At 47.6% G+C, this 12,802-nt stretch overlaps 5 protein-coding genes across 5 annotated transcripts; 2 read left to right on the top strand and 3 right to left on the bottom strand.

The window, feature by feature from the left end:
- Positions 1 to 380: 380 nt before the first annotated feature.
- Positions 381 to 2,050, bottom strand: EDB82DRAFT_464493 (uncharacterized protein). Its single transcript, XM_025727723.2, has 2 exons — positions 497 to 2,050; positions 381 to 447 (listed from the first exon to the last, which is right to left on the bottom strand). Exon 1 carries the CDS (start codon positions 1,675 to 1,677, stop codon positions 706 to 708), a length of 972 nt encoding a protein of 323 aa, XP_025582161.1. The 5' UTR covers positions 1,678 to 2,050; the 3' UTR covers positions 381 to 447; positions 497 to 705.
- A 973-nt stretch (positions 2,051 to 3,023) lies between these two features.
- EDB82DRAFT_527160 (uncharacterized protein) lies at positions 3,024 to 6,778 on the bottom strand (the record flags this gene model as incomplete). Its single annotated transcript, XM_025727720.2, has 3 exons — positions 3,024 to 3,277; positions 3,807 to 6,216; positions 6,287 to 6,778. The coding sequence occupies 3 exons, from the start codon at positions 6,776 to 6,778 to the stop codon at positions 3,024 to 3,026; spliced, it is 3,156 nt and encodes a 1,051-aa protein (XP_025582159.2).
- A 1,174-nt stretch (positions 6,779 to 7,952) lies between these two features.
- On the top strand, positions 7,953 to 9,689 carry EDB82DRAFT_477792 (heterokaryon incompatibility protein-domain-containing protein; the record flags this gene model as incomplete). Its single annotated transcript, XM_025727719.1, has 1 exon — positions 7,953 to 9,689. One exon carries the CDS (start codon positions 7,953 to 7,955, stop codon positions 9,687 to 9,689), a length of 1,737 nt encoding a protein of 578 aa, XP_025582158.1.
- A 348-nt stretch (positions 9,690 to 10,037) lies between these two features.
- Positions 10,038 to 11,826, top strand: EDB82DRAFT_507020 (S-adenosyl-L-methionine-dependent methyltransferase). The gene is made up of 9 exons (XM_025727718.2): positions 10,038 to 10,248; positions 10,310 to 10,356; positions 10,422 to 10,559; positions 10,612 to 10,681; positions 10,745 to 10,772; positions 10,824 to 10,836; positions 10,886 to 11,312; positions 11,367 to 11,451; positions 11,509 to 11,826. Exons 1-9 carry the CDS (start codon positions 10,111 to 10,113, stop codon positions 11,658 to 11,660), a joined length of 1,098 nt encoding a protein of 365 aa, XP_025582157.2. The 5' UTR covers positions 10,038 to 10,110; the 3' UTR covers positions 11,661 to 11,826.
- Positions 11,796 to 12,750, bottom strand: EDB82DRAFT_538827 (uncharacterized protein; the record flags this gene model as incomplete). Its single annotated transcript, XM_025727717.2, has 1 exon — positions 11,796 to 12,750. Exon 1 carries the CDS (start codon positions 12,714 to 12,716, stop codon positions 11,796 to 11,798), a length of 921 nt encoding a protein of 306 aa, XP_025582156.2. The 5' UTR covers positions 12,717 to 12,750.
- Between the last annotated feature and the right edge of the window lie 52 nt (positions 12,751 to 12,802).

The raw sequence follows: 12,802 nt of genomic DNA, 5'->3' as shown, positions 1-12,802 counted from the left end.
CCGTGATACTCTTAGAGTTTAATACCCGTGGAAAGTCTCCTATTGTTGGAAAAAAAGAAAGAGAAAAAAAAAGAGAAATAGGGGCAGTTCAATGCGTTCAACATGATGCGTTTAACTTGCTTCAACCTGCTCAAGTCCACGGAACTCGGCATATGGCATGTTTTGTGTAGAATGTCGATGGAAGAAGTGGGTAGACTGTAGTCTGACAATCTGACAAGTCTCTATCAACGTCACCCTTGAAACAAGTGGTAATTATATTAGGCGAGATGTGATCAAAGCAAAGACCTTGTCTAAGAGTTGGTACTAGCAAGGTGTTTATCTAGTCGATAGACCGATAAGATAAGAGTTCCGATAAGATTGCATCATGAACTCACCCTACACCGGAAGCAAAATGCAGTTTTCTCAATGAAATAAAGGAGTATATCAAGTTTCTAGACCAATTTCATGATTTTAAATTGTTAGTTGGACTGTATTTACTTTTATTATAACGACATACTTGTATCCTCATCGTTGTTACTTGAACATTGTTGGTTCTCTATATTCTCATAACTGTCCAACATGATCTGTGTAGTAAATGGATAAGAAATTGAACAATAGAACAACAATTCCCCCACTCGTTAATGGCAAATAATGTTCGAGAATATTCTAAAAATACATTCTATTCCACTTTCAGGCTAGAATACTTTACATCTATCCTACTCCCTTTTATGCACCCACTTTATGATCTTTCTCCCAATTCTCATTCTCTATCCTAATACTCCTCTGCCCCCATTTAATCGTGACCCATGCCCCAATTGCGCCCCAAACACTCGGAACAGCCCATCCTAGCGTGTACGCGATTTCGACTGGCAAAGTCCACGCCAGCGCAATAAGCGCAATACTCAAAAGCGACCCTGTAATGGCCCAACCCCAGAGCATCTCAACCAACATCCGTCGGAATCGAGGTGACGCGTTGTACCTTTTCAGCGCTGCCTCGCGGTATTCCTTACCACCACCGCCGTCGCATGCTGTGATATCTTCCATGATGCAGAACGTCAAAGGCGGGTAGACTTGGCCTACGACGTGAGAGCTGAGACGATGATGGCGAAGATGCCAGCCAAAGTGATGCGCGATGCCAGTCCACATCATGTATATCGTCACCATGAGGATACCGACCGGCATGATGATACTCAGTCCTCTCATTATCGGTGGATCAGGAATACTGAAGCCGATCATGAGCGCCGTCATGACAAAGTAGGGCTGTCCGAGGACGAGATGCACCGTATCAAAGTTCCAACGTCCTGCCCCAAATAGCGGCCGATATGTATCCTTCTTCAACGCCAGCCTCAATCCTCTTAGTCCATACTCGCCGCCCGAGATGAAGCCAAACATGGCCGTGATGATGGCGAACATAGCGCCGGGTCGCATGTCGGTCAAGTTGGCTATGCAAAAGTAAAAGATGATGGGGATGAGCGTGCACTCTGTGAGGATGAGCATCCAGAACAGGAAGATCATGAGTTTATGTTCTCGAAGGTTGTACGGCAGCGGCGGAGGACCTCGAACGACGGCGACATCGTCGTCTGGTGGTTCGGCCTCGTGCTTGGGAGGCATTGAAGGTGAAGTAGGTGCAGAAGATAAAGTGACATTCTCTGCTGTGGAAGAGGTATTGTTATGTATATTTGTAGTATTTGAAGCCATTGTGAAGACTTGTGGGAGACTTGCATAAGCTTAAAAATAAGCTTAATTAGTACAACAACATGGAGGAGAGGAAAAAAGGAAACCCAGTTAACTAAAACAACTGGCGCTGGTGCAGTTTTATTCCAGCTGATACTCGTTCATTCTCTTAGTAGAAAACGTACGTCAGTGGCGAGACGGGTATGCAATTATGTCAACAAGCAGGACGCAGATTGGGGGCTGATCCGCGCGAGTGATGATGCTATTTTTGCTTGGCGGCGATGCAGGATAAGCGTATGCCAAGCGAGTTCAAACAGGATTAGGTGGTCTTGGTATCTAGACTTTTGTCGCCGGTTCGGGTATTATTCAGGACAAAAGAGTTTAAAACCGAGTGATGGGTCATGCATTGCACGTCGCAGAAGAAAGGATTCGACACGCGAAGAATTGACGACCATCGTCATTCTTGTCATGGTTGTTATAAGAGTGCTCAGCCCCGATGTAACTTGAGTGACAGAACGGTGCATATTGAACAAAGCCAAGACCTTTAACCCCAGCCAGACATCGACGATCAGCATAATCCTGTGGTAGTCATGGACGTAAATCTCCGGGCTCGTCTTACGTAGACACCTCGCTTAACATCTGGTTGAAGTGAAGTGACATCGAGGTACGAGGATCTCTTTAGGACCTAAAGGTGTATATTTTAGTACAAGACCCTGATGCAGGCAAAGCCTCGGCCTAGGCATAGGTCTTCTTCCTTCTAAGGCTCTTGCTTTTGCATTTTCCAATTATCGTAGAGGGGGAATTGAACTTATACCCTCCGAGGGCTGGGGCTACAGCCGGCTTGCCTTCTGCGGCCTCCTTAAGCTGAGGGCAACCTAATCTATTGCCCTTGAGGCTCTAGACTATAGTTACTTATTTCTCGAGGTGCAGCCTTTCCCCCAGTGGCTTATAGGGCATCTTCCACTAACCTTATTTTAGTGTCTTTTTCGCTAGCTAATGGCGCGCCGAACTTTACGTTTTGACCAATTAGGTGCTAATGCCAGGAGGAGATTGGCCTCATTATAGAGAGGCAAAGCCGGAAAGAACTTCCATATACACTTCGTGATGAATTGCCTTCTTGGTTGGCTTTGCCTAATTACTATCGTTTAGACAGGACATCTGTGTTCATCTAACTCTTCTGCAGCTCAGTATTATCCTCCCACAACAATCAGTATGAATTGTTTATCGAAGACGAGGTGAATTGTTTCCCGTGCTTCCTGTGCTGCTCCTCTCGTCCTTGCAAGGTAAGCGCTCATACTCGCGCTTCCCAGAAACCAAATCACCAAATCCATCATCATCTCTCGTGCCCATTCACTTTCCCTGGTGAGCTTTCAACACCTCATAGCTTTGAGGGTATTCTGCATCTCGAGAGAGTCCTTCTTACTCATTGCCTCCATATCCTCCTTGTTCTCTTGCTGAATTTCGCCGAACTCATCAAAGTCATCTTCTGGACACGGCATGTAGCTACCTTCATAGTCCATGTCAAACATGCTGTAGGCAACAACGTTGGACAGATCGGCGATTACCAGAGCACGCGCCATACTTTGATTGTCCTCTTGCATAATGATTCGCAAGGAGGCAGGCTCTATTTTTTATTATGATGTAAACATCCAAGGTTCTCATAATGAAAGCAATACCGCCGCTTGCATATAAGCACAAACTCCCTTCTGTTAGCCAGTAATGTTGGCGCAATTGGGAAAGCAGGCTCATTAGCGAAACGAAGCGCTTCAGTGGTCTAAACTGGCAGTTTATGTACTTCTTTAGCACTATATCAGCCTCAGACTGTGATTGAGGCCAACTGCCTGAAGCTGAAGAAACGAAATTAGTAGATCAGTTCATGCTTTTTAAACGTGATTCATGTTATTTATTTTTATACTCTAAAGCACTAAAGCTAAATCCCTGTTCAATTATATGCTAAACACCAAATCGTTACTGCCATGAAAACGCCCCCAGAGAACGTTCATACAAGGTTCGTTCACTCAAAACTCCTGATCCGAATCTCCGCCGAACCAATTCAATCTATATCATTAAGTCAGGAAAGTACCTTTTAAGACTCCCGTCCAACATCTTGATTCCAACCGGCTTCACCAGATAGTTATCCGCCCCCGCCGCACTCGCCGCTTCGCGGTCCTTCTGGCTATCCTGCCCAGTAACGATGAACAGCACCGACGTTTTGTTGCCCTTCTTCTCCAGCGAGCGGATTTGTTGAGTAGCGCTAATTCCGTCACAAATTGGCATTTGGAGATCCATCAGGATGAGGTCGAAGGGAGGATCTGATGAGGAGGATTGTTGTTGAATAACCAGGTCGACCGCTTGCTGTCCGTCTATGGCGCTGCGGTAAGGGAGGCCACGTTTTTTGCAGTACATTTCGAGGATGCGGAGGTTGACGGCGTTGTCGTCGACAAGGAGGGTCATGGGCTTGGAGGTGTTTGGGAGGGTTCGGATGGGGAGATCAAGAGGTGTCGTCTTTTCAGCCCCGACTACTGCTGGGAGTGAGTCACCGGAGGTTAAGGGTGGCCCTTCAATTGGAGCTTGTGGCGGCGGTGAGCCGTTGTTGGAGGGAGTGGTGTTGGAGCCATAGCCTTCGTCTATAGAGCTGCAGCCTCTTGGTGATGGCCGACCAGGTAAAATGCCCTGGCCGTCTTTTGTAAGAGAAGGCGACGCCGAGGGAAGAGGGTTTGTTATTGACATGCGCGCCGTCGCGTACAACTCGTCAGCTTTTTTAAGGGCGTCATCAAGCGACGAGGTGCAAAAGGGCCCTTTGACAAAGACAATACCTGGCGTTGATTGGGAAGTCTCTATGTCTTCTAAATCCGGGACGGGGCAGATTGCAACTTGGCCTTCCGGCAACATGGTGTGATAATTCCGTCGCTGATCCGGATCACGAATGTAATCCATGACAATTAGACAATCGGTCGAGTCGTTTGACTGAACGAAACCATTGCAGGTGAGGTACTTCGATATGTGCGAATTGAGGTGTTTCTCGGGGAAGTCTGACGTCAAGTGATGGAAACTCAGTGGTAAATGCCTAAGTTGAGAAGCCATCGTAAGAGACGGCGTGGGTGACATTATAGGACGGATGCCACCAAATGTGCACCTGAAATGAGACCCGCGATCAATTACAGACGAGACCAGCTCAACCGAGCCATGAAGCAAAGCCGAGAACTTGGAAGCCAGCGTCAAGCCCAAGCCAGGGCCCGTCGAGTGTTCGCCCACCTTCTCGTACAGTTGGAAGATGCGGCCTTGGTCATTTTCATCTATGCCGCATCCCGTGTCTTGGACATCAACCACGAGCGTTTTGGTATCTTGTGTGTAGGATATCGTGACCGTGATCACACCTTCAAATGTATTTTGTATGGCGTTGACGATCAGAGGCAGGACACTGTCGTGGAAAAGTTCGAGATCGATGTGTAGACTTTGGCCTCCGAGGGGCAGATCGTGGTGGAAGAAGATGGGTGCTCGTGTGCTCGTGCCTCGAAGGGTGACATCCGACGAACCCTTGACTAATACGTCTTCGAGTTCTTGAATGCTGTGCGTGGCATATTTACGCTCGGCGGAAGCGATGTCGGCCCATCGATTGAGCGTAATCATGCTGTTGACAGTCGACATGAGTTCGCGGCCTGCAGTTGAGATGGTATCCAGATAGACAGACGACTTGCCCAGCTCAGCAAGTGGCTTCATCAATTCCTCGATATTTGGTGGCAGTTTTGAGCTTCCAGGCAATGCCAACGCCTTGAGATGCTCAGTGAGCAGTTCAGCGGCGCCGAGAATGCCGTGGATGGGCGTTCGGAGTTGGTGAGATACACCACGGAGGAACTTTTCTTTGGCGCGCATGACTTCGGACAGGAGGCGTTTCTGCCATCGTTGCGTGAGCATTGTAGCGCATGCCTGCACGAACCCAGAGTCTACATCGTCGAATATTCGTCGGAAGTTTTTCGTTGCCACGACGAGGACGGATGGACCGAGCTTGGACTCGCATTGTGCAGAGATGAAGCGAACGACCCTGTCTTTAGGCGGCTCGTTGCAATTCGATGTCGCGATAAAGTTATCGATGTATTCGTCGTCCTCCCATAATCCATGCTTCGGATCTGCTGCCGCGTATGGAACGTTGGTGTCGAATGAATCGGTGCCGGTTGATTGCAAAGTAACGGATTCATCTGGATATGCTTCTCGAAGTATTCGCAGGATCGGTTCTTGGACATCGTCGCCTTCGGGTTCTCTCAGCAGTGTTGTAATGAGATCTGTAAGCCGGCGTCGTTCTCGTTGGCGTCGGGCTCGTGTGCATTGTACTATGTCGGCAACAATCCAATCGCCGAGACGAGCGAGCGCGAGCTGTTGGTGCTTCGACAACGGGGGTTGGCTTGTAGCCGATGCGACACAAAGCGAACCGAGGCCTACCGACTCGCCGGATTCGTGTTGGATTCGAAGTGGGACGCCCGCATACGCTGTAAGGCCGCCGTATTCGACATAGGGAGATTCGCGAAATCTCCAATCCTCGAGCATGTTGGGGAGGAGAAAGACATTCTAAGTAGGCAGAAAAAAAGAGTTCAGCATATGCTCGAATGTGATGTCATATTTTGACGAGTGTTCGTACGCCCGGAGGTTGTGTCACCGTGTGTGCACAAAGAGTCTCCCCTCGAGGAAGGATAGCGAGTTGGAGACCAACCGTTGCCAAGCGAATGTAGACATTGGCGTCGAGGAGTCCAACGACAGCATACTCCCACCCAGAGTTTTCCTGTGCAAGACAGGCCTTCTCCTGCAGACCGGCTAGGAGTTCAGGATGTTGGTCGAGGTCTCTTGTGTAGTACCATAGCATGGACAATCTCAATCGTTCATTCTTGGCTAATCGCGTTCGTAGATATCGGGATGAAGGACATGACGGCTCAGCGGGTATGGCGGATGACGCGAAAGGGTGCTCCTTGGGAGGGTACAGGTTGGTCTCGAGGTCGAGGTCCCAAGGCTCTACGGGGGTTTTGAAGTTGTTTGCATCGAAAATGGGACCGACGGCCTTGGGGCGAGGAGGGAGGTCATTGTGATCGACGGTGGAGGAGAGGAGCGTTGAGTCAGCTGTTGGGAAGAAATGCATTTAGTGATCGGCGGCGGTTAAAATGAGTGGAAGAAATGGTGACTAATAATATTAGTTGGTAATTTAGGAAAAGTATTGTCGTTTCATTTCATGATTGTTCGTATAATCAAAATGCCACAGGATGATTAAAGACGGATACAAAACGGACAAGGAAGAGCAGAGAGAACAAAGCTGGATAGAGCGGAGATGGAAGAGAAAGGAACTGGGGGCCTGTCACTACTGAAAGACGTGACTCGTTAAATCGATCGAGAGAATTTCTGCTGACAAAAAATAGCGTCATAATTTATGGCGATCGAGATCGAGATCGAGACTCATTTTGTTGTGTGAGGGGTATTAATTGTAAACACAAAATGATCTTGAGGCTTTCGGATATAATTGAAGTTGAAAGGATACGACAAAAATGAGGAATAACATGTAGAACCGAATTAAGAAATAACCGTTGGCATGGGTCATGGCATGATTGATTACTATACAGCGATCAAGTTGCAGTCTCACAGCGCATGCAAGCCTAACAGCGGCTGGGCTGACATGGCTTAATTTGGTTTGTGGCAGGCTTGGCTTGATGAGCAACAACAACAGACAGTCTGCATACCTGTATTGCATGAGATGCATACTATCGATAACAAGTGCATTCTTTCCTCTTCTGGAATAAGCAAATACTATAATATACACCCCGTCGTGTGCAGTAGATCATTCAGCTCCTGGTCAGGTACCCGAAAACAACCACATCCCGACATCCTACATGCGAGACACCGTTAGTGGTAGATCACGCAACCACTTTATCGAACAATACAAGGGAAAGACATGGTATCCCTTGTCTTGCGATAACTCCGTCTCCCAAGACCAAGCACCTGAGATGCTCCCAAACCCCTCCGTGGTACAACACATGGACCACTACCTATGTCTTGGGCATCAATTACACCAAATCATCTCACAACTCACCCCATGACTCATGACAACAAATCCCTTCAATTCAAAACTGCCAACAAGCACAGACTATCCTGTTACCTCCAGAATATGCATGCCACATCAGAGGGATGCCACTTCTCGGTGGGGCTTCACCGCCAGATATGGGTCACTTACGCCAGCTTCTAGACTTATATTTCACAAGTCAATATCTCTTTGCTTTTGATAATCACTCAATCACATCTGCCGACCATCATTCATCAACAATATGCGTCTCCTTCATACCAAAACCTTCCAGCTAGAGGAATTCTACGGCCAGCCACCAGAATATGCAATCTTATCACACACATGGGGTCCTGACGAGGCCACGTTCCAAGACTGGCAGGGCAACCTGGAGCTCATGAAGCTCAAGAAGGGTCACCAAAAGATTCGCAGAGTCTGTGAACAGGCTCGCAGAGATGGTCACATGTACCTATGGTGCGACACCAACTGCATCGACAAGAGCAGTTCTTCAGAGGTGTCTGAGGCCTTAAACGCCATGTTCACCTGGTACAAGAATGCCCAAGTCTGTTACGTCTACCTCTCCGATGTGCCGCCTCTCGATACCGGTGCTTTTGATCCCATGGAGAATTTTAGAAAGTCAAGGTGGTTCACCAGAGGATGGACTTTGCCCGAACTTCTGGCACCGACTAGTGTAGTTTTCTTTGCCCAGGACTGGACCACCATCGGCACAAGGAAAACTCTTGCCAACACTATCTCTTTCGTCACCAAGATTGATCAGCAATATCTCGACTGCACCTTTTACAAGGCCAGTATCGGAGAGCGTATGTCATGGTTGGCCAACCGAGAGACCGAGCGAACAGAGGATATTGCCTATTGTATGTTGGGCATCTTTGACATCAACATGCAAATTGTTTATGGCGAGGGAATGAGAGCCTTTATCCGACTGCAAGAAGAGATCATCCGTGTTTCCAACGATCAAACACTGTTTTGCTGGAACTGGGACGAGCGTTACGTGCCACACGACTGGGCCAGCATTCTGTCTCCATCTCCCAGGACCTTCCTTGACTCAAGCATATACACCGAGTGGCCTGTCCACGATGCAAAGACCTACACCATGACCAACGCTGGCCTTTCCATCAAGCTTCCCATCATGAACACCATCACCGAGACCGTCGAGCAATGGCTCGTACTTCTTAACGCCCGAAGGGGAAACGAGAACCAGCAAGTCGCACTTCTTCTGAACAGACTACCCGGAAAGGACCGCTGTACTCGTAACTGCACACCACCCTGCCCCGTGCCTATATTGACAACCTCCACCAAGCTGCGCGAGGAACAGATGTATATCGCTGGTAGTCGCGAACGTGCCTCTATCCAACCCGACTTCCACGGTCACGGCACATACGAAATCCTCGTCACTCTCGACAGTGGCACAATTCCCTACGATAGCATCAACTCATCCCCACGCCTCGACTCAAGTACTATCAGCATGCAACAGTGGGATCAATCAGGTCACTACGGCTGTGTCCTCGCCATTCAAGGCATGCAAAGCATCAAGAAGAACGACCGTCGCGCATCCGTCTTCATCGCCACACTGGTCTTTGGCGTAGAAGTCCAAGGCTCCAAGGTAGAATGGTTCTGCAAGATCCGAGGCATTCAGGAATCTTCATCAGCCTTTAGCGCCAACACTCTCGAGGATGCTGTGTACGAGGAAGAGCAGGAGATTCGCTCGCAGCTGCGTCGCACTGGACACTGGCTGGCCATCTTTGACCAAGAGAAGGACACTTCCACGGATACGGTGCGAAAACACGAGATTGATTTGCTGACGAGTGTGTCATTGAGCTCGGGCGTGAGAATCGCTTCCAACTCAACTATGGCGGTTGCGCATCTGCAGCTGGCGCATATCGTTAGACCAGCTGAGGTGGCGCCGTGGGATGATGGACAGAAGTTTAGGACTGCAGATGGAACGAAGGATTTGTCCAAGTGGTTGAGTTCTTTGCAGTGAGGGATATAACAGAACAAAAAGTAGAAATGATATTATGTGCATGACCTTACGAAAATAGATACAAATTTAACTAGTAAAATATCTGACACCGTCTATCGTAATCCACGAACCTTTGCTTGTCTTTTGCTCGAAAATATAGAAACGATAGGCTCTAAGTGAACTTCTTCAGCACCACGCTAACGAGGATGAATTAACCATATTTCGCTAATTAGTGGACTTGCCGAGGATATGGACCAATATCAGTGAATAAACCGTTGGAATTGTCACTTTAGCCGATAATCTAATCATGGCTATCACGTGTAAAGACCCATTTTCTTCCCCTCAATTTTGAACTGATCTTCCCCCTTGCATCAAAAGGAGGCTGACTGTTGGTTCACGACAGAACTTCTATACATACGGTACATACATATAGCAAACAAACATGTCGGACACACCTGCTGCACCTGCACCTACGGCTTCTGTCAGCCCCTCTTCGGAGTCTGCCGTGCCGAGACGTGATGTCTCACCTGAAACGCCACTGATCACGCAGAATGACTTTATTGTTGCAGATGATGAACATGTAAGTTGATGAATTAAATGACACTGAAATTGGATCATTGGCTAATCATAAATACTGTTAGAATGCGGCTGACGATGATGATGCTGATTCGGCACTGGGTTCAGATGCGTTAGTAATACCCTTGCAAGCCACGTTTCGACAAGTCTTTCAACTTACTTATATGGGATGTACAGTGAGAGCTCAACTGCTTCAGTATCGGCAAGTATTCTTGAGTACCGCCGTAGCCAGGGTCGTACATATCATAGTGATAAGTTTACTACAAACTACTTTCTACCAAACGATGATCAGCAGTTGGAGTCTGTCGACTTAACGTGAGTATACTGTCTCAGTACGACCTGTGTATAGCCTCTAATATCTACATAGTCATCACTATTTGATGATCCTGTTGGATGATCAGTTGTATCTTCCTCCTTTCGATGCGGAGAAGTTGAAAGTAAGTCTACTTCACCGTCGCGACGACGCATCGAGTACCTCTAACACAGATGCGCTGCAATAGAAAGTGCTTGATGTCGGTACTGGAACTGGTAAGTCATTTTATAGCCCTTTGATGAGCTGCTATTGACATTTTTCTTTAGGTATCTGGGCGATGTGAGTCTGTCTGCAACTTGTCCCAACAACTGTACTTACCAAGATGTAGTGAGTTTGCCGACCGTTATCCCACCGTTGAAATCGTCGGTACCGATCTCTCTCCCTGCCAACCTGAGTGGGTACCCCCGAATGTGCGTTTTGAAATCGACGATGCAGTAATGAACTGGACTTGGGAGCTTAATGAGTTCGACTTCATCCATATCCGCTATCTCTTTGGCGCCGTCAAAGACTGGTCCGCTCTCTTTAAGGAAGCTTACCGCTGCGTTATACCTGGAGGCTGGGTCCAATCTGCCGAGGCTGATGTTGAGTTCCGTTGTGACGACGGAAGTATTGACCTGGAGCCCAACTTGAAGATGTATAAGAAGCTCTTTGAGGAGGGTGGAAAGGTGCTCAACACTCCCTTCTTTGTAAACGATATGCAGGTCCAGGGATTCAAAGACGCTGGTTTTGAGGAGATCCACACTATTGACTACAAAGTATGTGTCGAGTTCTGTCCTACCGCTATAATTTTACTAATGAGGCAACATCAGCTTCCCGTTGGTGACTGGCCCAAGGACCCCAAACTTAGAGAAGTCGGAAAGTTTGTTCGGGCTTGCTTGGAAAATGACATTGAAGGTAAGTTAATGAGCCCCCCTGTTCACATGATCTAAGTACCCTAACATATGGTTCAAGGTTACACTCTTATGATGTGGCAAGATGTGCTTCAGTGGCCAAAAGACGAATACCAAATGTTTCTTCTAAGCATCCGAAAGGCCATCAGAAACCCCAAGATCCATACGTACATGAAAGTGCGTTATGTCTACGGACGCAAGCCCTCCGAGTAATGTTTTGAGTATCAGTATATAATGGTTCAGTATTTTTCTTTGCATAAGCACTTGTCTGGAATTATCATAGGCATATTCGGTCTTTTAGGCATTATGAGCACACAAGCGAGTAAACGATCTGCTACAATAAATCATTCATCTTTGCAAGCTATCTTGCAATTTCCATGCACTGGACTCTCTTAGCCAAGTCTTGAAGTCCTGTAAACCAGGTTCTTTCCGTCGAAGTTCATTTATGTCTGCCTTCCATCCAGCCGTCCTAAACCACTCAAAACTTTGAGATGCATCCTTTACTAACCACAAAATCGGCCAAGACACTGCCTTGTACGTTTGTGGAAGTTCTTCTCCAACCACTTCTCTAAACATTCGTTCAACATCTGAAAAGCACAGATCATCACCTGCCAGAGCAAGTGCCTTTCCAGCCCAACTGTCTGGATCTAAAAGTCCTTTCGCTGCAAAGAGACCAATGTCATGGGTGCTGATTAATTGCATCTTCCTGTCCTTGGGCATGCCCTCTGCCCATAGCGAAGCCATCATCTTACCGAAGAAGCCCGGGTTGTAGCTATCCATGAACCCAGTCGGTCTGAGAATAGTCCATCGCTTTCCAGTCTGTTCACATAATTCTCGTAGTCTATGCTCAATGCGATGTTTGGCGGCGAAATGAGGAATCTCTGTTGGATGGGACCAGCTGGCTTCATCACCTCCTCGATCAACGCTTGAGAAGACAATGTGATCTACTTGTGAGGCCTCGGAAGTAGCTTCTACAATGAGCGGGATAGCCTGCGCCTCATCGTCGGGCGGGACCGTGACGATAAATATGGACGCGATGGAAGGAAACTTTTCGAAAATTGGTTTTGGTGTTTGCGTGTTGCCTTCAACAAGGACGATACTGGGGTATTTTGAGACAAGGGCTTGGGATTTGGGTGATGAAATGGATCTTGTCAATGCTAGAATGCGGGTATTGTGTTGAGGAGATTGATCGAGGGTATTGAACAGGGCATTAATGGTGGCCTTTCCCTGTTGACCTGTTGCGCCCACAATGAGGATATCTCGCGTCATGTTGGGTAAAGTTTTAGTGAGGAAAATGTAATTGGTAAAATGCTTCTTGACAATTTGAGGCTAAACGAGCGTTGTTATATGTAGCC

Source organism: Fusarium venenatum, assembly GCF_020744135.1.
Source record: "Fusarium venenatum strain MPI-CAGE-CH-0201 chromosome Unknown EDB82scaffold_3, whole genome shotgun sequence".
NCBI lineage: Eukaryota > Fungi > Ascomycota > Sordariomycetes > Hypocreales > Nectriaceae > Fusarium > Fusarium venenatum.
The sequence above is the reverse complement of the archived record's forward strand: the minus strand, read 5'-3'. Positions and strand labels throughout refer to the sequence as shown.

Coding starts and splice junctions, on each gene's coding strand:
- EDB82DRAFT_507020 (XM_025727718.2), top strand. CDS start 10,111: ATGTCGGACACACCTGCTGCACCTGCACCTACGGCTTCTGTCAGCCCC. Junction 10,560..10,611: donor TTGGAGTCTGTCGACTTAAC/GTGAGTATACTG, acceptor ATATCTACATAG/TCATCACTATTTGATGATCC. Junction 11,313..11,366: donor TCCACACTATTGACTACAAA/GTATGTGTCGAG, acceptor AGGCAACATCAG/CTTCCCGTTGGTGACTGGCC.
- EDB82DRAFT_464493 (XM_025727723.2), bottom strand. CDS start 1,677: ATGGCTTCAAATACTACAAATATACATAACAATACCTCTTCCACAGCA.